At 37.3% G+C, this 21453-nt stretch overlaps 1 protein-coding gene across 1 annotated transcript; it reads left to right on the top strand.

Annotated features, from left to right (window-relative positions):
* Window positions 1-297: 297 nt before the first annotated feature.
* Window positions 298-20696, top strand: crispld1a (cysteine-rich secretory protein LCCL domain containing 1a). Its single transcript, XM_079863969.1, has 15 exons — window positions 298-618; window positions 1686-2000; window positions 11187-11305; window positions 11628-11760; window positions 14509-14624; window positions 14727-14827; window positions 15128-15274; window positions 15814-15874; window positions 16030-16096; window positions 16177-16307; window positions 16382-16425; window positions 17063-17135; window positions 17882-17957; window positions 18374-18507; window positions 18927-20696. Exons 2-15 carry the CDS (start codon window positions 1740-1742, stop codon window positions 18976-18978), a joined length of 1515 nt encoding a protein of 504 aa, XP_079720095.1. The 5' UTR covers window positions 298-618; window positions 1686-1739; the 3' UTR covers window positions 18979-20696.
* Window positions 20697-21453: the final 757 nt, after the last annotated feature.

The raw sequence follows: 21453 nt of genomic DNA, 5'->3' as shown, positions 1-21453 counted from the left end.
CTTCCACAAACAATGAGTTTGAACCCAAATGGCATCTAGACTTCAAGTAATTTTGGGATGTTTCGTAACAGATCTGATACAAATGATGCAATCATGTCAACATGGTCAGGAATTTTTCTAGCCCTTGTTAACTTCATGCCACTGAAAGTTATGCCATTCATGCCACCTTATCCATGCCACTTCATGCCACCTTATCCACTTAAGTCAGTGGATAAGGTGCATATTGATGATTCATTTTGCATTAGCCTCTCCCACACAAACGCGCACAATAATACAGTTTGAAAATATAGCCTATTCACTTGAATCCATGTTTAACGGGTGGGTCGACTGAAACGGGAGGCGTGGTTTGCAAAGAAATATGATTCTGTCAAAGAAGTTGAGTTTGGATTTAAAGAGATGTTGCAGTCTGTCCCACATATGGGAACCGAGTTTCCTCGGCACATTTATGATCGTTAAATTGTATTTATGAGCATGCTTACAGATGCTTTGGGATCTATGGATGAGCATTCGCAAAGCACTACTGTCACAAGACAAGTTCTCAGTAGTAGCCTGCTGAAACTTACCGCAAGTCTGCAGAAAAGCTGAGTGGTCGTTAATTCGGTGGATACAGTAGCTCAGGTAATCAGCATTAAAATGTTGTTTTCTCGAAAACACTTGGTTCAAAGTAATGATTGCTTTATTATTGTTCTCTGAAAGTGTCAAATCCTATCAAAGACTATAAATACATAATACCTACTTAATTTATTTTATCCAGCAGCAAAATATTTTATTCTTTTATATTTTGCAAAGCCTTAATAATGTTTTGTGTTTGTCATCGTATGTGGTGGCCTAGTCTACATCTTATAACGCGCGTTTTTTCATTATCTTGCTATTTTAGGCGCGTTGTGTTTTATACTAAAAAATAGTTTTAAACCTTTTTTTAAGTTCCGTTGCTTTCCGTTTGACACTTTTTCATAGAGGTAAGTTAGGCTATATTCGTGAACAGTTCTTTTTAGTCGAATCTTTTTAATGACTCAGATGAACCGGTTCAAAGATCCGATCCGAATCATTCGTTCGTTCACGATCGATCGAATCAACAACTCGCCGAAAACAAGTTGCTTTTAAGCCGAATATCAGAAATGTTATAAGTAAAACGTTGTGGAAATATGTTTACAACTTTTACTGAACATATGAAACATCTAAAAACTTTTGCAGCCAAGAGATGTAAATACATTTTTGTATTGTTTAACATGCAAGTAAAATATTTAGGTTTGAGTTAAACTTTTATAAGCTGAATCGTGGCTGCAACAAACTGAACATGGATACATACAAATACAACAGCCTTCAAATAAAACATAACTGAAAGAAACTTAAAAACAGCAATATTCCGTTTTAATGGAACAGCAAAATGTCAGGGACAATGTGACATCGTAATTAGCCTATAGTTATGTGAAATGAGTTTTGAATTGATTCAGTTCTTTGAAATTAAGTTTGTTTATTAGACTTTCCTTTAATAGTTTTTAAACTTAAGAAAGTGTGCTCTTTGTACACTCCGTAAAACATTATTCGGCAGAATGATGTTGAATATGTAGCCTAAACAAAGAGCTCGGTTGAATTTTCAGAAGCCCTTGCCCATCTCTTTCTCTATCTTGTACCTGTTTTATTTCTCAGCTTTATTGCCTGAAAGATCTTCCTCTTCTCAACAGTTACCTGAAGACCCTCAGACGTCATCATCACGTCATCATCAGAACTCATCCACCATGGGTCACTTAACTTCTGCTTTACTGAGGGGGATTTCTCTCCTGCTGGTGACCCAGAGTGTGTTTGCTATGGTGTTGTTTAATGCCACAGATCTTGGCATTCTCTTGGATAAGTACCTGGAAGATGATGATGGAGACAGGATGGTGGAGAGACAGCGAGGCAAGAGGGCCATCACTGCCAGTGACATGCAGGCTATCCTGGACCTTCACAATAAACTTCGGGGGCAGGTCTACCCACCAGCTTCAAATATGGAATACATGGTAAAACGTCTCTTCTCTGCTACAAATGATCAAAAATGGTGAATAACATGTATTAGGAAGAATTATCCACTCAAATTTTTCTTTAGTTTAGTGGTAAGTGTACACATAGAACTTTGCAATCTATTTTGCATTAATTTGTTTTGCAGTCAGCTGTTACCTTTGAGGTTTTGGTATTGCACAGTAACCTATAATTTCAAATTCACAGGTTCTTCATGACCTAGTCAATTTGCAAAAATGATTTTCTGCAGCCTATTCAACATATCACAAAATGGTTTGAGAATTTATTATCTTGTGATATAGAGCAACATGAAATTCCCTTTTTATTATATGTGACGAGCAAGCAGTAGATTTTAATAAGCAGTCATAATGACTTGCATTTAAGATTAAGATGCACAGTGTAGCCTGTATAATATTGTAATTGGAAAACAGTCTCCATATGCCTGCTTTTTTTAGAAAAGCCTTGAAAAAGCTGCTTAACCCTGTTAAGCCTGACATATGAAATAATAGTCTGAAAAATCTACTTTTTTAATGAAACAGTTTTGTGAACAAAATATAAAAGAAAAGCTTTTAAAAAGTCTGCATATATGTTTAATGTTTTGTATCGTAATTGATATATCATGATTTTATCTCCTAAACTAATATACAGTGTATATGATATAGTAAGAATATGGAGCTCACACTCAAGGAGGGCCAAACAGAGTAAAAACATGCCATTTTTAATTATATATGGCCAAGAAGCAGAGGTGTAAAGAGTTACCTGTAAACCATACTTGAGTAAAAGTTCAGATACCTTACTGTGAAAATGTATGACTCCATGTTACAAGTCACCAATTCCAATACCACTTGTGTAGTCTTACCCCCGGTTTCACAGACATCGCTTAAACCTAGTCCCTGTCTAAAATGCACGTTTGAGCTGTTTTAACTGAAAGAAACTTGCACTGACATATTTAAAAATATATCAGTGCCATTGTTTTGTCTAAAGATTCACACCAGTAATGTTTTTTTTCTCTAAGGCATATTTATAAAAGCTACTTAAATGTCCTAAATGAACTATGGTCTAATCCTGGCTTAATCTAAGCCATGTCTGTGAAACCAGGCCTTAGAGTATCTGATTTTAACAGTATGAGTATTTTACTTGTAGTGAATGTAGGCTCTAATATCCACTAGTGCTCAACACCTAAGAGACACACCAGTGAAAATAAGAAACTTATTTGTAAAGAGAGAAATCATAAACTGTGGGCAAGCCCCACAGTACATTCTGGACCTTTTGAAGCCCTATTCCGCTGGCCGGACTCTTCGGTCCTCTGGCCAGAACCTGCTTGTAGTCCCTAAGACTCGTTATAAGACACGAGGGGACCTGTCCTTTGAGTCTGTTGCTCCCAGATTGTGGAATGCTTTACCCCTATCCATACGCATGTCAGACTCTATTACCTCTTTTAAAATCAATCTGAAAACATGTTTATTTCGGCAAGCTTTTGGTTGATGGGTTTTCATTAGTCTCACAAAATTTTTACATATGTAAATGTTTTATATTTGTTTGTTTTACTTATGTTCTTGTACAGCACTTTGTGATTTTATCTGTGAAAAGCGCTTTATAAATAAATTTTACTTACTTACTTACTTACTTACTAAACTGAACACCTCAAAATTGCAATAAATCAAGGTCAAAACAACAGCCTCTTAAACATCTACATCACTTAACACTGAATTAATCTCAAGTGCTCAACAAGGCCATAAGTAAACCAATATCTTTCAAAAATGTCTCTTCAGTATAACAGATAAATAATATAATGTTAAGTAATTAGTCAAAGTGTACTTGCACTGGACCAGCTGGTTTTGTCCTCATCACCGACTGCAGTCATGACCTCATCTCATAAATCAAACACCTGCGATTCACAACAACCTGCAAATGCATTCTAATTCATGTAAAGTAGCCTGGTAATACCAAACTCTGCTACTTCGCTTTGCCTTGTAGACAGAGTCTGGCATGGCATAATTGAAAAGCGTTTTCTTTCTCGCGGGGGGCGCTTGTCTGAAGTTTAAAATCATTGGTTACCCGTAAGCCAATTACATAACGTTTGGTTATGGCGTGTGTTATGCGCATGCTCAGCTGCATCTAACTTCCACTGTAAACACATGTATGATGCGAAAACAAAACCATCGAGCGAAATACCGGAGTGAACATGGCTGTGAACGACTTTTGCAGATTATGTGAAGTAAATCTACGCATCCACGGTACAATCAGCGTCTACGTCACAGCTCTCAGCCCGCCCTCTGTTCGTTGATTGGCCGGCTGTTTTCAGGCCGGAAAACGGAAAGCTATTACGCTGTCTCAGACTGAGTACAGAAGCGAAATGAAATTGAGCGGAAGTAAGAAGTCTGACGTAGTCAGGCTAGTGAGAAAGGGCAAAGTTAGGTATCATGGAAAATGTAACAAGTAATTTCATTACTCAATACTTATTACAAATATATTGGAGTAAAGAGTACATATACTTATTCAAAAATGTAGTCAAGTAGAGAGTAAAAATTGCTAATATCTTTGATACTCAGTAAAACTACAAAGTAGCCAAAACGATACTTAAGTACAGTAACTAATTACATTTACTCAAATACTTCATACATCACTGCCAAAAAGTAATATGAAATTCTGATAGCTTGTAATGTAAATCAATGAGCTTTTGGAAACAGCAAACTACTTAAAACTATGCATAAAATGCATATAAATATATAAGTTGTCACTCTATATCTTCCAATAATATATTTTAGTAATATGTAGGGCTGTCAAACGATTAATCGCGATTAATCGCATCCAAAATAAAAGTTTGTGTTTACATAATATATGTGTGTGTATGGAGTATAATTATTTTCTATATATAAATACACACACATGCATATATATTTAAGAAAAAATTGTTATTTATATATAAAATATTTATATATAATATAAATTATATATAATATAAATATATATACACAGTATATACATGCAAATATTTCTTAAATATATACATGCATGTGTGTGTATTTATATATAGAAAATAATTATACACCGTACACACACATATATTATGTAAAAACAAACTTTTATTTTGGATGCGATTAATCACGATTAATCGTTTGACAGCCCTAGTAATATGATATTCAAATGCTATTTTTTATGATCAAAGCACTAAAGTTTTAATTGTAGGGTGCATAATGCAAATCAATACAATGATGATTGAGAGATGTACCTGTTAAATCATAATTGATTCTTTGTGTTTAGGTTCTGTCTTCCCTATGCCTGTCATTTTAACCAGTTTTTTTTTACAAAAAACAATTTACAGACAATTGGTGTCATTGCAGAATAGAAATAAGGTAACAAAATAAGAACATTGAAACATTAGTACAGCTTCACTGAGCTTATTGCTTTGTCTAAACTAGTAACTTATAAGTTTTTGATGTCTTTGCTCAAGCACTTCCTTTTTCAGTGAGCTGTATTAGACTAGAGGACCCCATACTTGCAGACACTCTGTAAAAGCACATATATTTTGTTCTGTCTGAAGGATCATTGTCAAGTTCGAAGATAAATTATTATTCCCATTGTTCTTCCAGTCTGTCTGTGAAACTGACAAATAACCCTTCATCAGAATGTTGACTCATATAAACCAGCTGCATGACTGGATATAAACCAGCAGAATGTCAGTATCTTAAGTGTTGTAAAACAAATGCAGTTAAATATTGTTTCAGAAGTGTTTCCTCATGCTTCTTCAGGCTGGCTTAGCACAAAACAACTCCCTTGAGGTATTAAAGAAAGAGTCGTAGTTCATTCAAAAACTAACATTTTGGCATCATTTACACCCTCATGTTGTTGGCATCTTCTTCAAAATATCTCCTTTTGTGTTCCCCAGTAGAAAGAAAAAAACGTGTTTGGAACAACATGACAGCATATTTTGTTTGGAGAAACTATCCATTTAAGGTGTGTCTAAATTTGCTCTGTTTTACGCTACTGGTCAGAAGATTAGAATTTTTTCATACTCATACTCACCAAGGCTGCATTCATTTGATAAAAAAATACAGTAATAATGTGAAATATTACAATTTAAATGAACTCTGGTTTCCATTGTAATATGTTTAAAAATGTAATTTATTCCTGTGATGGCAAAGCTGAATTTTCAGCATCATTACTCCAGTCTTCAGTGTCACCTGATCCTTCAGAAATCATTCTAATATGATGAGTTGGTGCCCAAGAAACATTTATTGTTATTATCAATGTTGAAAACACTTGTGCTGCTTAATATTTTTCCTCTCCAGGATTCTTTGATGAATAAAAAGTTCAAAAGAACAGCAGCTATTTTAAATAGTTATTTTGCAACATTTATTAATTTCATAAATGTCTTTACTGTTTTTTTTTTTAAATCAATTTCAATGTGCTTTTGCTGGATAAAAGTTAAAAAAAAAAAAACTTACCAACCCCAACCTTCTGAATGGCAGTGTATCATGATTTCCACAAAAATAAAATAAAATAAAATATTAAGATGCAAAAACTGTTTATTCAACGTTGATAATAATAAGAAATGATCTTAGAATGATTCCTGAAGGATCATATGACAATAAAGACTGGAGTAATGATGCTGAAAATGCAGCTTTGCTATTACAGGAATAAAGTAAATTTTTAATTATTGCCAGTTATAAAACAGTTATTTTAAATTGTAATAATATTTGACACTATTGCTGTTTTACAATTTGGGCCCTATCTTGCACCCAGCGCAATTGACTTTGTACACCGACGCATGTATCATTCCTATTTTGCACCCGCGCAAAGCGCGTTTTTCCCTCCACAGAAGCACGTCGCTAAACTAGGGAATGAACTTGCGCTCCCTGGGCGGTTCAGCGCAAAAAAGGAGGCGTGTTCCAGCGCAAACGTTCCTTCATGCTATTTTGCAGGTTTAGAAAACAATTGCGCCACTAACCAGGAAAAAATAGTTTAAAGTCAGTGGCGCGTTGCGCATGTTATTCATATGCTATTTTAAGGGCGCATGCTTGGCCATAATCAATGTAGCGTGTGCACAACGCGCATACACTTTGATTCTCTCATCAACACAGAAGCAGCAGTTCTCATTTTTGCAAATCATACATTATTACGATAGATAGATAGATAGATAGATAGATAGATAGATAGATAGATAGATAGATAGATAGATAGATAGATAGACAATTTATTATAAAAGCATACATCTAGCTTACACATTTACCCAAATTATCATACGCCTTTTTAACCGAAGTTAATTTGGGTGGGTTTCTCCATCCTCAACGTCCCTGACGAGAGCGTTGCTCTCCTCGGCTGTGAACCGCTCCTGGCGCGCGCCTGGCAAATCCGCCGTTATAATAGGAATCCGCTTTAGAACAAGCGCGCCTGCTCTTAAAGGGAATGTGAGATGACGCTCTGATTGGTTTATTTCACGTTACGCCCAAACCACACCTATGAATAATGAAGCTACTTCAGACCAACCCATTTTTTGATTTGCGCCTGGCGCAAGAGTCATTTATCCCGCCGGGAAAATAGCAACAGCGCCAAGACCCGCCCACAAAGTTACTTGCGCTTTGCGCTTTGACACTTGCGTTTCAGATCGTTAAAATAGGGCCCTTTGATCATATATATATATTAGGGCTGTGAAAAGATTAATCGCGATTAATCGCATCCAAAATTAAAGTTTGTCTTTACATAATAAATGTGTGTGTACTGTGTATCATTATTTTGTATATATAAATACACACACATGCATGTATTTATTTAAGAAATATTTGCATGTATATACTGTATATATTTAAATATAATTTATATTATATATAAATATAAATATTTGTATATATAAATAACACATTTTTCTTAAATATATACATGCAAGTATGTGTATTTATATATACAAAATAATGATACACAGTACACACACATTTATTATGTAAAGACAAACTTTAATTTTGGATGCGATTAATCGCGATTAATCTTTTCACAGCCCTAATATATATATATATATATATATATATATATATATATATATATATATATATATATATATATATATATATATATATAAATATATAATTTTTTTATTTATTTTATTTCTTTTATAAATGCAGCCTTGGTGAGATCAAGAGACTACTTTCAAAAAGATTTAAAAAAAATTATGATTTCAAACTTTTGACCAGTAGTGTAGAAGAACCAAACCAAAATTAGGATAGAATTTGAAGCTGGATTTCCTTGCATGCTAAAGAAAACAGGACCATGAGACTAACCCAGCTTAGACCTTTACTTCAGAAAATGAATCAATAAATAAATAGGTGCATGCAGCATGAGCAGTAAGAGAGCATTTATATTGCAGCTTTTCAGAAAGACGGGCAGCGGTTTGAGAGATTGTTAACAGGGTGTCGGGAGTGGAGTTTGGGCAGCTCAGCAGAGTGAGAGTATTAGGAAAGGTGTGATGGATATGGAGACATGGAATGTGATGATCCGCGGCTCCAGCCCTCCACAGCCTCTTACAATAACTGATTCTGAATTCTAGGCAAAACAGCAGAATTCTAGACTGCAGCAGGGAAATCCAGCAATCAGCAGACCCTCATTTCAACAGGAACCCACTCTTATTCCCACACGCTGTACAGCGGCTACATTTACTCTACGTTTCTCATTTAATACTTTCACTGAGGCTCTTTTGCCACTCAACAGAAAAAAACTGAGCTCCTGAGGGACATTGGGAATTTTTCATTTTCTTGGAATGTGACCAGATGATAAAAAAACGTGCAGCTGATGAGGTGTCAAATGATGTAAACAATGGTGTGTGAAAGAGTGTGAGTGTCTGCACTGACGGGATGTGTTATCCTTTATTGGTCCTGTCTAAGTGTGGTCGGATTCTTTGGGGCCTCCCATACCGAGAACGCTGTGTAAACAGAATCAGAGTAATATCAATTAACTACATGTACTTACTATAGGGTTAAGGATTTGGTTTAGGGTTAGTTACTTGTAATAATGCATAATTTACTGTTATTACTATAGTAACTACATGTAACGTAACTATGTCACCTTAAAATCAAAGTGTTACTGGTAGGTCTACTTACAATGAAAGTGAATGAAGCCAATCCGTAAATGTTAAGATATGCATTGTTTCAATAGTACAGACACAAGACATATACAAAATGTTTGTTAATTTTATTTTAATGTGAAAACATTGCTTAAGTGCCAAAAATGTATCTTATTACTTAAAGATGCAGTCTGTAGTTTTTCCTCTGTCGCCATCTCTGTTCGAAATCTGCAATTGCAGTTATTCGCGGAATTATCAACTTTACGTGGGTTGTGCCTCGGCACGGCACAGCGCGGATGAATCCAATGTTTTGAGGAGAATGTGCGGCTGTCAGTCACTGCGCCAGATTCTACTTTCTGGAAGTATGACCAACATAAGAACTTTGACCGGAAAATGTCATCTGAACAAGTAACATCCACTTTTGTTCTGACCAACTAAGGGGAAAAAAGCATTGCAGTAAATCACGCTGATTAAATCTCGCAGAAGCAGTCCAGGAGAAAAAAAGTTGACTCTGTCTCTGTCTTTGAATCCGAGTTCACACCACCTTTCAAAAGTCTTTTACAATGGGTGAATCTCTAGTTGTCACTGGTGATTGTCGTTTGAACCTTTCTGAATCCGCCATCAAATTGATAAGTTTAATTATATCAAGTGCTGTGAGAAAATTCTATAAATCTCCACCTCCTTCATCCTCACATGCAATATAGCCTACTAGCCGGGACACATTCTTTATGTGTACAGACGTGACGTAATGACGCAAAGACATGCTCGAATTTCCCACGGAAATCCACCAGTACCACTGGAATTAAAAACATTATTACAAGCTTACCGTTTTGAATCGAGCTAAGGCAAGCAGATAGTTTTGAACACTGGCTGGTTATGTACTTGCTCAAAAATTTATTTTGGATCATTTTTAACCCAAAAAAGTCACGAACTGCAGCTTTAAGGTTTTTAAGGTAACGCTTTATTTTGATACTTCACTTTAGACATTCTTCTAACTATAAGTAACTGTGCAACTACATGTCAACTACCAGTCATTAGATTATTAGTAGACTGTCTGCTTAATATCTGCTAACACTTTATTTAGATTTTTCCCCAACAGACATTCTACTGACTATAAGTAACTTTACAAGTACTGCATTTTTTGTATAAAAGGTGCTAGGTGTTTTTACAACTTTGTTATCGTGACAATGTAATGCCTAAAACTTAAATGAAAAGAACAACTTTACAGCTTCTTGTATTAAATGCCGAATATACCTTTAACTCTACAGTATAAAGGCCCACTTTGATGGGTGGCTTAGCAAACCAAGCTGACATCCTGTTGGCAGGTGCTCACTTCAAGGATTAATGTCTCAGGCAATTGTTTCAGCTATTTTGGGGACCTTTTTGGGCCAGATTTACCACTGGACTGTGCTTTGGGACTTCCTAGGGAAAAAGTGTAACATGAATGGGCAGTGACGGGGCAGATAACTCCCCGGTCACCCCCGCCTCAATACTGGCTCAGATTTCTCTCCAACCTTGAGTTTTTTATGCTTTCCATTCAAGGTGAAAGTGCCGTTTTGCTTTTCCATGTGGGTCAGATAGACATAAAAATGCTTTGATTGGTGAGTGATCTTGAACGGTGTAGCGTGTAACCAAATCTAGGAACAGAGCAGGAAATACAGAAGACAAAGGCATATGGAGAACATTACTGTAGTCTCAAACTTTTTTTGGTCATGCCCCCCATTTAAATCCCCTGCAGTACCTGTGTGCCTTAACCCCCAGTCAGGCGCGCCCCACACTTTGAGAGCCACGTCTGTATCCAAAAAATGATTGTGCCTTTTGAATCAGTGCACAAGAAAAATAAACCGAGAAGTGGACCAGAGAGAAACCTGGTTCTTAGTACAGCCTGCAAGCACTCATTGTATTGAAGGCCAGCTAAAGTCAACTGAATCTATACAAATTATCATACTGAATGTCATACTGACTAAAACAGCCATTGACTTTAGTAGTATTATACCATTTTTTTATGTTAACAACCTTATAACCAGGTCATAATTACAACTACGCATGCAAAATATTAGGGATTTGTTTCTGTAATGCTCTGCTTGCCACCAATTTTGTCTGAATCTCAGCCCTGTCTCTGCATTTCTTTTAGGTGTGGGACACAGAACTGGAGCGGAGCGCTGAGGAATGGGCCGAGACCTGCCTGTGGGAACATGGCCCAGCTGGTCTGCTGCCTCAGATTGGTCAGAATCTGGGAGTGCACTGGGGAAGGTCTGATTGTGCTTTGTTGCTTTATAGCCATGTGAGCTTAATAGTCAACACATTGTGATATCTAAACTACTCTATTAAAAACCCTTTAAAAACATACAAAAAAAAAAAAATTCTCTTGAATGGTAGTGTACACGTCAGTCTGACAATCTTCCTGTCTACGTGGACCGTTCTTTGCTAGAGTACATTGTGGACAACCAACCCATATGATGTTTTGTCTAAGACCTGGCTATGCATGACTATGTTTTGGTGGTTTTATTCTGCATTAGACAAAGTATGAATTTTAAGTTATTATTAATTATGCTTTTTTTAATGTTCACCCCAGGTATCGTCCACCTACTTCTCATGTACAAGCCTGGTATGATGAGGTCAAAGACTACTCGTTCCCATACCCCCAGGAATGTAACCCTCACTGTCCTTTTAGGTGCAGTGGTCCAGTCTGTACCCACTACACTCAGGTAGATATAATGACTAGAACATACCTCATAAGCATATCATGTGGGCAATTAGGTGCAGACCCATTGATGGATTTGACAGATCTGAAAACAATTCTGAAATTTTTGAGAAGGCAGTGAAGGAATTTTAATACCAATGTAATATGTGCTCTCATTCTGGTTGTCAACACTTCAGCTGCAGCCTTTTTAAATAGTTTGGAGTTTAACCAGAGCTTTTGGAGAACACCAGACAGGAGGGCATTAAAGGGTTAGTTCACCCAAAAATGAAAATTCTGTCAGTAATTACTCACCCTCATGTTGTTCCAACCCCGTAAGACCTTCATTCATCTTCGGAACACAAATTAAGATATTTTTGATTAAATCTTGAGAGCTGGCTCACTCCTCCATAGGCTTCTAAGACATTATAACTTGCTGGCCCAGAAAATGCATTAAAGACATCGTTAATATAGTCCAAGTGACTACAGTGGCTCAATCTTAAGTTTATAAAGCGAGGAGAATACTTTTTGTGCGCAAAAAAAACAAAAATAACGACTTTATTCCACTATTCATTTCCTTCTCTCTGGGCCTCGAGTTTTTTCACGTAGTGTAATTGCGTAGCGCTTCTGTGTTATATGTCACACGCATCACACACATGACCAGCGTTGGCCAATAGTGAGCCTATGTGTGACGTACAACACAGATGCGCTACGCAGTTATACTACGTGAAAAAACTCGAGGCCCAGAGAGAAGGAAATGAATAGTGGAATAAAGTCGTTATTTTTGGGTTTTTTTGCGCACAAAAAGTATTCTCCTCGCTTTATAAACTTAAGATTGAGCCACTGTAGTCACTTGGACTATATTAACGATGTCTTTAATGCATTTTCTGGGGCAGCAAGTTATAATGTCTTAGAAGCCTATGGAGGAGTGAGCCAGCTCTCAGATTTAATCAAAAATATCTTAATTTGTGTTACGAAGATGAACGAAGGTCTTACGGGGTTGAAACAACATGAGGGTGAGTAATTACTGACAGAATTTTCATTTTTGGGCGAACTAACCCTTTAAAGCGTTTCTGTCTGCAACCAGTGAACATGAGTGCCAATATCTGTGTGCCTCTTTGACAGTGATTCTTAGATGTTATAAGGCAGTTGTAGTAACTGTGAATTTTGAAGTGATATTAAAACTAGAGAAATTTTAAGATAGAACCTTGAAGAACATCACAAGTTTAGCTGAGCCGCTGTCACAGTTATCTGGACTCATTCATCTTTAGTTTCACTTTCAATACCCTTTTGTTCATTGAAACCTTTTTGAACTCTCCTTCATCCTCATCATCTTCATCGAGTGACAGAACATACAACCCAAATGGAATATGCTGCAAGATCTGGCTCGTGAAAGCCATTTTTTTTTTTTACCTTCACTGGACAATTCTGCCGTCTCCAGCCCCTTTGATGACGAGACCCTGAAGTCACTGTTCTGGATCAGGGCAAATTACCATCACCCCGTAGACCTCCCAGACACCTCTGGGCTGAACTGGAGGGACGCTATCATTGACTTCAGTGCGGAGGTATCGTCTCCCACCCTATCCCACCCCATTTCGGATTTTTCATTGCTGTTCCTAGACAGCACTATGGACTGTATGAACTTTCTTCCTGTTTCCTCTGAACCTTCATCGCTGTTTCTAGACAGCAGAGACACCTGCATGGAAAATGTATTGTTACCTTCAACCCTGTCTAGCCATCATCTGCCTCCGTCACTGCCCTGCTCAGCCAGTCCTCCAGCCCCGCCTCTGCTGGAGGTTGTCAGCCCTTCGCCATCTCCTGCAATGCCAAGATTGTCTCGCTCCGTCGACCTGTCGGCTCAACCTTGGCCCCTCCCACCCGAGGATCCACCAGACACCCTCGGCCTTACGGCCTCACCGTGTTCCTTCGTCCCACCAGCTCCTCCTTGGTCAGTCGTCACTCCTCCTCCACCACGGACTTGCGGACCTTCCGCTAAGCTCCGTTCCTCCTGAGGCTGACGTCAGCCTCCACGCCACATTGGCTCCTCCCTCCCTCATCTCCACCATGGGCTGTCGTCGCTGGGCTCTGGGTCTATGCCGTCGGATGCCCTTTAATATCACCTCCGGGAGTCTCGTCGTCCGAATAGCACCATCCCCTCATCATCACCTGTCTCCTTCACTGTGTCATCGCCTCGCCACCTCCTAAGTCCCCTCCTTGTTTTCATTTAAAGACCCTTTTGTTCATTGAAACCTTTTTGAACTCTCCTTCATCCTCATCATCTTCATTGTGTGACAACCGCGGCCAAGTGGCAACAAAACAAAAAAACAGTTAAAGCCTACCAAAACTACCAAACGATTAAAGTGTAATTTGAAGTAAAAATTCACCCAAAATTAAAAATCTGTAATTAACACTTTTTCAATAATCTTCACTCAACTCTTTTCCATACAATAACAATTAATAGCAACCATGATCCTAGTCTGTTAAACTCCAAATAGAAGAATGGACAGTAGTACAGAGTAGACAACCTAAATTCAATAATTTTCTCACACAAAGCTATCTTATGGTTTCAAAAGACTTATAGCAGGAAAAATAGCAAATCATATGGATATAAAAGCTACAGATTGCTTGAGGTTATTGTATAGACAAGAGTAACCCTTGCAAATAGATTCAAATTCATTGTGCTGAAGATAATGCCTAAGGTCATTAAATTATACCAACCAGATTACTTATAGTCTGATATAATTGATTGACTGTTTTGCTTCCTTACTTATTCCAGCTTGTTTGGGCAACTAGTAGTCGAATTGGCTGTGCGATCAATGTGTGCTACAACATGAATGTGTGGGGCCAGATTTGGGCAAAAGCCGTTTATCTTGTGTGCAACTACTCACCAAAGTGAGTTACTTATTCGTTATTCTTCATATATTATTATCTGTCATTTGTATTTTGATAGCTTGTCAATGTTGTCTCTCCTTCTCTGTGTTTTGTTCTGTGTAGAGGTAACTGGTGGGGATATGCCCCATATAAACATGGCACCCCTTGCTCTGCCTGCCCATCTAGCTATGGAGGAGTTTGCAGAGAAAACCTCTGTTATAAAGGTTTGGAGCTTATATTACTGTAGCTTCCAACTTTGCCCATACACACACTACTGTTCAAACGTTTATAGGATCAGTAAAATGTGTTAACATTTAAATTGTTACAAAAAATTGTTACTTTTCAAATAAAGGCTGTACTTTGGAAATTTCTATTAATCATTGGCCCTACATTTTGAATGGTAGTGTATATACATTGTTTAATCAATCATTTATTGATTGCTTGATGATTAGGATCAGTTTTTCAAATGTACCATAACTTGATCAAGGCAAAATGGAAGACTCATTTCTTTGTTTCATTTTCAGGTGATGGAACAAATAGACAAAGCCCACGTGAGGAAACAGACGAAAGAAATTCTATAGAACCTGAGACCCCTCATAGCCCTGGACCCCATTTACGGGCCCCAAGTCCTACCAGACGCCCAAATGCAGTTGTGAGCAAAGAGCAGATGTGTAAGCTGTAGTTCACTGATTATACTTTTTAGAGCCATGGGGGAACCACTTTCAGAAATAAAAGTTGTGCTTGAAAAACAATTTCTGTTTCATCTATAAAAAAAAATAATTCTGAAAGTGTCTGCACCTAAAAATTGCTGGCTCTTAAATGTATTTCTGTTTAACTCAGATTGTTTTGATGTTCACCAGGCATGGATCTGTCAATGAATTTTTTTCTTTTTTTTTTCAAACGTATATTTAATATTGCAAGTGCAGCAGGGAGTTTTTTTTGTTCTCATAATGGTGATCACCCTGCTGAGTATGTTTGCTTTGGGGACGATGAATACTTGTGGGTTTTAAATTGCTTCCTTTGCTGAAAGGGGGTTTGGACTGAAAGCTGAGATCTCCTGCTGTTGGCCACCATGAACTCCTGCTGGAATTCCACAGCTTGCTTTTACAGAACTGCAGGAACAGAGCTGTGCATTTCTGCAGTGCTGCTAAACTATACAGCATGTCTAAACACAAATGAACCACCTGTGTTTCTTTTCTCCTTTGTGCAGCACAGATTGTGACATGTGACACAAAGCTAAGAGACCAGTGTAAAGGCACCACATGTAATAGGTGAGATCAAATATTTAGTTTAAATATATATATATAACCTTAGAACGTCATTTAGGCCATTTTATTGGCACTAATAATAATAGTTCCTGACTACACGATCTATGTGCCATAATTCTAAACATCTGTATGCAATTTTATCTTTAATTTCTGCAAAGGTACGAGTGTCCTGCTGGTTGTTTAGATAGCATGGCAAAAGTGATTGGAACAGTGTATTATGACATGGTAAGTGTGGCATAAAGATTTTTTTTTTCTCAGTTTATCATGTCTTGTGTAGTTCATGCTGACAACATCTTCGCCCTCAGCAATCCAGTATTTGCCGGGCAGGCATTCATTACGGTGTCATTGACAATGATGGAGGCTGGATGGATGTCACAAGACAGGGCAGGAAAGACTTCTTCATCAAATCATACAAAAATGGACTTCAGTCCTTTGGGTAAGCAATCTGTTCGAGATTGAATTTCATGCACATTAGAAACAACTCCATCTAACATAATGAAAATGTTACAGGAAGTACCAGAGTGCCAATGCCTTCACAGTATCCAAAGTGCCAAGTAAGTTTTAAATTAGTTTTTCAGTTTAAAAAATAAAATAAAAATAATATATATATAATTTTGATTGGTCAGCTGCAGCATTCAGAAGTTAATTATTTCATATAATGGCTTCGGTCTTAAAATGTTTTTTTAAAATGTTTTTTCAGCATTATTACTTCACTGTCACATGATCCTTCAGAAATCATTTTAATATGCTGATTTGGTGCTCAAGAAAAGAAATATTATTATTGTCAATGTTTTAAACAGTTGTGCTGTTTAATATGTTTGTGGATATATACTTTTTTTCTCAGGATTCTTTGATGAACAACAAAGTTCAAAAGAACAGCATTTATTTGAAATAGAAATCTTTGGTTATTTTATAAATGTCTTTACTGTCACTTTCGATCAATGCATCCATGTCTAAATAAAAGTATTAACTTATTTTAAAAACAGCCTAAACTTTTAAACAGTAGTGTAAATATTTGCTAAGTAGCTGAGTAAGAAGCTCAACAATGACCAGCCAGTCAGTTATTATCGCAAAATAAACCCTGACATAAGTGATCAGGACCACAATGTGAAACGGGGGGTCTTGTATCACCCTGGAAGGGTTATATAATGTACCTTTACTAATAATTTCACAATCTTTCCTTTGTTGCAGTAAAAGTTATCACATGTGAGACTACAGTTTCTGTGCTGTGCCCTTACCACAAGCCTGCAAGACACTGTCCTAGGTAAAAATCTGTAATGAACCAAACCTCCAGCTGAAATGTTATTTTATCTTAAAGGAACACGCTGACTTTTTGGGACTTTAGCTTATTCACCATATCCTCCAGAATTAGATACGTCCATGCATACCCTTTTCATCTCCGTGCGTGCCGTAACTCTGTCTGACGCACCCACCGCTAGCCTAGCTTAGCACAAAGACTGGAGGTAAATGGCTCCAGCTAGCATACTGCTCCCAATAAGTGACAAAATAATGCCAATATTTTCCTATTTACATGTTGTGATTTGTATAGTCACAGCGTGTACAAATACCAAGGTCACATGAGACACTGCCATCTTCTAACCGTATACATACTGGGAACTATATTCTCAGAAGGCGAAGCACTATACTTCTGTGGAGTGTTTTACTCCAACTCTGAGCGAACTCTCTGCTCCTCCCCACGGGGCTTCTCAGGTGCTGTGAGCAAATCACTCCGCCCAAGTAGCAGTGCTTCGCCTAGTATGCTAGCTGGAGCCGTTTACCTCCAGTCTTTGTGCTAAGCTAGGCTAGCGGTGGGTGCGTCAGACAGAGTTACGGCACGCACGGAGATGAAAAGGGTATGGACTTATCTAACTCTGGGGGATACGGTGAATAAGCTAAAGTCCCAAAAAGTCGGCATGTTCCTTTAACAGTTTTGAAATAAAACTTGCCAATAGCATTTGAAACTTCATTTGAAAAAGTAAAACTTTCCAACCTGTGTTGTCTTCCCACAAGGATTTACTGTCCTCGCAACTGCCAGCAAGAAAATCCCCACCTTTCTCGAGTCATTGGCACCGGAATTTATTCAGATGTAAGCTTTTTTTATTTTTCAAAATCAAATTTAAAGGGATAGTTCACCCAAAAATGAAAATTCTGTCATGATTTACTCACCCTCAAGTTGATCCAAATCTGTATGAATTTATTTCTTCTGCTAAACACAAAAGAAGATATTTTGAAGAATATGGGTAACCAAACAGGCCCAGGGCCCCATTGACTTCCATAGTATGGAAAAAAAATATTATGGAAGTCAATGGGGCCTATCAACTGCTTGGTTACCGACATTCTTCAAAATATCTCCTTTTGTGTTCAGCAGAAGAAAGAAATTCATGCAGATTTGGAACAACATGAGGGTGAGTTAATGATGACCGAATTCTCGTTTTTGGGTGAATTATCCCTTTAAAGCACAAAGATTGCTGTCCCACTAAAGACTATGCATTTGTTTTTCAGAAATCTAGTATATGCAGGTCTGCAATTCATGCCGGCGTATTAAGCAACGGGTCAGGTGGTTACATTGACGTGATGCCCACAGACAACAGGAAGCTGTACATTTCCTCATACCAGAATGGCATAGTCTCAGAAAGGTAAGTTTTATCCCCAAACTGGCCCATGTGCACTTGGTGTAAGGCAGAGTATGGGGCAGCCTGTCTCTCCTTAAGCTTTTAAAATCACAGGCCTTTTTTGAGAAAGCTGATTAGGGTAGAGCTGTACCAGTGGTTCCACTCCAAGCGTGATAGAGTAAACTTTGTAAGTCACTTTGAAGGTATGCTTGCTAATGGTAGACAAAATCATGGATGAATGGGCATGTTATAATTATGTTACTTCACAATGACGTGTAATGACAAAATGAACATATCCATCCCATCAAATCAACACAAAGGATTTTTATCATAAACATCTTCTTACACTAAATAAGCTTTTCAACCAAAAGTGGTCATTATGAACACAATAATATTTAAGGGTTGGGAAGCATTGCTTATTTAACCTCTGTGTTCTCTCACAGCCTGCAGAACCCCGCGGGAGGCAAAGCATTCAGAGTATTCGCAGTTGTTTGAGCGTGTGCTGAAATCGCGGCCACTCATCAACTCGTTCTGTTGATTAGGCTGTAATAGTGGCCATTGTGAGACCTTTTCTGCTCTAACTAGCCTATACTGTATTTCCTTTCACACAAATGAACTAAGAATTTGCTGTATAGGCTGAGACCCTCTCCAATGCATCAAGCCGATTAGCCATTGTATTGCCTAAAAAGCATGTAATTAGAGGATCGTCAGGGAATATGGTGTCTGTATTGCAGAGAAAAAGCACTTAAGTTGAGTTTTAATCTTTCATTGTTTTCATAAAGAACATTTCAGAGACTATTATAGCATATCTACGATACATTTTAGATAGAAACATGTTAAGTTGTCTCTCATTTATACATTTATGTTAATTTTTCCACTGTATTTATATATGGACTGAAAGGACTGCTGATAATGTTTTAGGGTTTTTGATGATTATTTTGATGATAATAAAGAATGTGGATATAATCCTGCAGGGCAGGAGTTTACATCTAAAAACATCCAACAAAACGTTATATGAAACGTCCAGATTATTAAACACTGTAAATAGCTTGTTTTGAATAGCTTGTCTTAATAGTATTCATTGTAATGAGGTGCTGTATTCATATGTGCTATGTACTGTATTATCATTTAATTTTTTTTTATAGGTGACTAAAATCTAGCGTTTATATGATGTCCAAATTAATTTGAGGTGCTTTTTTGTTTGTAATTTTTTTTTGGAACATTTACATTTTCTCAAAGTCGACATGAAACTAAGTTGCGATAGTGGATTCTCGAACAAGAAAAAAATGTAGGGCAGGACTTGAGTTTGTCAATCGGGAATTAATTGGATCGTTGTGGTTTGTCATTGCTGTAATGTGAGTGACAGGTTGTGCCATCCTCACGCCAGTAAATTGGATTTTCATGGTGACTTTAATGCAGTGGTTCTCAACTGGTGGGTCACACCCCAAAAATTAGTTGCAGTTCTGTTCCAATGGGAAAAAAATCTAACCATATAATTGGGTGAACGTGATTTAACCAAGTACAACATGTTGCTGGATCAACATCTTTGTTGATCCTGGAACAACATTCCAATCAACCAATCAAATTTGAGGAACAAGTTTACAGTTTGTGTATAGTTTAGGCTTACAACCAGGGTTAGGTACTTCTACATCAGTGAACCTATCATTTCCCTCTGATATTAGGGACAACTTATGGGTAGGGTTAGGTTTAGGGGTAGGGATAGGGTTAGGACTATGTTCTACCAGAAAGACTCGGGAGGCAAAATAACCTGAGATGAGAAGAAATAAGATGAGAAGCTAAAAAGTGACGTAACAATTGAGTCTTCCCCGGCAGAACTTACGCTCAAGCTTTCATTTCTAGGATCAACACTTTTTTTTAAATCCAGGAACATACCTTACTTGGCAAAATCACGTGCATAGTTAGGGTAATTGTGCAAAAATGAATAAGCGTATCAACTTTTAAAACAGAAGAAAAAGTGTATATTGTTCTTAACGTCAAAAAACAGTTGTTAATTACTGTCTTAAAGTGGGGATACATTAGTGAAATTTAATGGTCAAAATGTCCTTTGTCTGATTGGCACTTTACATTGTCCTCCCCTTACAATGTCTGTTATAATGGCCTTGTATAATGTATGCATACGGTTGTACAAATTATTTGTTTTCTACCTCACGTTGTTTAAGAAACATTTTACAATAAACTTAATCAGTCTCTTTTATGCCTTTTTAACTGAAAACATAGTGTTTTCAGCACACATTGTGAATTGTTGTTGTTGTTGGTAAAACACTGGACTAGCACAATGCATGGAATAGAGAAATGATTGAGGCCATCTGTCTGTAATGAAAACCAGATGGAATAATTTTCAGTGTTTACTGCTCTCTCACCCTCAAAGTAACAGCTGAAACAAATCCCTTATGGATTATAGAATCATTTTATTGAGGAACACACTTCCACATTACTTTCATTCATTCAGGTTGATAGATGCTGTAGATCTAATTTGGTAGAAGAATTAAATGTCTTCTCTTTACCAAATTTGGGTAAATAACTACTAAACTGGGTGCTGCTTTTGAATATTAAACACCTGCAGACACCTCAAGTTTTCTTTTAAATAACTTGTTCAAGTCCACTTTGTCATTGCTACCTGACTATTTTCAGACGTGCCACAGTCGCAGCCTGCTGAGCCGTAGAAAGCCGGTATTTATGGCTAATGTCCAAAACATCATTCTCCATCCAGGTCATGTTCCACCTGAATGCCTGCAGTCCAGAAACACAACTCAAGTGTAATTACCAGCCACCACACTGACATCATAACAAAACAGAGTAATGCAGGGTGACTGCCACACTAACATATGTTTATAATATAAAGTGCCACTAACATATAATGACATGATTTCAACACCTTGATAAATAACTTTGGCTGTTTATTGGAGTTAGGTGCCTTTGGATGGAAATCACTCAAAAAAGCAATAACAT

The sequence above is a fragment of the Squalius cephalus genome (genome assembly GCF_949319135.1).
Source record: "Squalius cephalus genome assembly, chromosome: 25".
NCBI classification, from domain to species: Eukaryota; Metazoa; Chordata; class Actinopteri; order Cypriniformes; family Leuciscidae; genus Squalius; species Squalius cephalus.
This window is presented reverse-complemented; position numbering and strand designations above follow the sequence as displayed.

Coding starts and splice junctions, on each gene's coding strand:
- crispld1a (XM_079863969.1), top strand. CDS start 1,740: ATGGGTCACTTAACTTCTGCTTTACTGAGGGGGATTTCTCTCCTGCTG. Junction 15,275..15,813: donor TGTGAGCAAAGAGCAGATGT/GTAAGCTGTAGT, acceptor TCCTTTGTGCAG/CACAGATTGTGACATGTGAC. Junction 16,426..17,062: donor CACAGTATCCAAAGTGCCAA/GTAAGTTTTAAA, acceptor CCTTTGTTGCAG/TAAAAGTTATCACATGTGAG.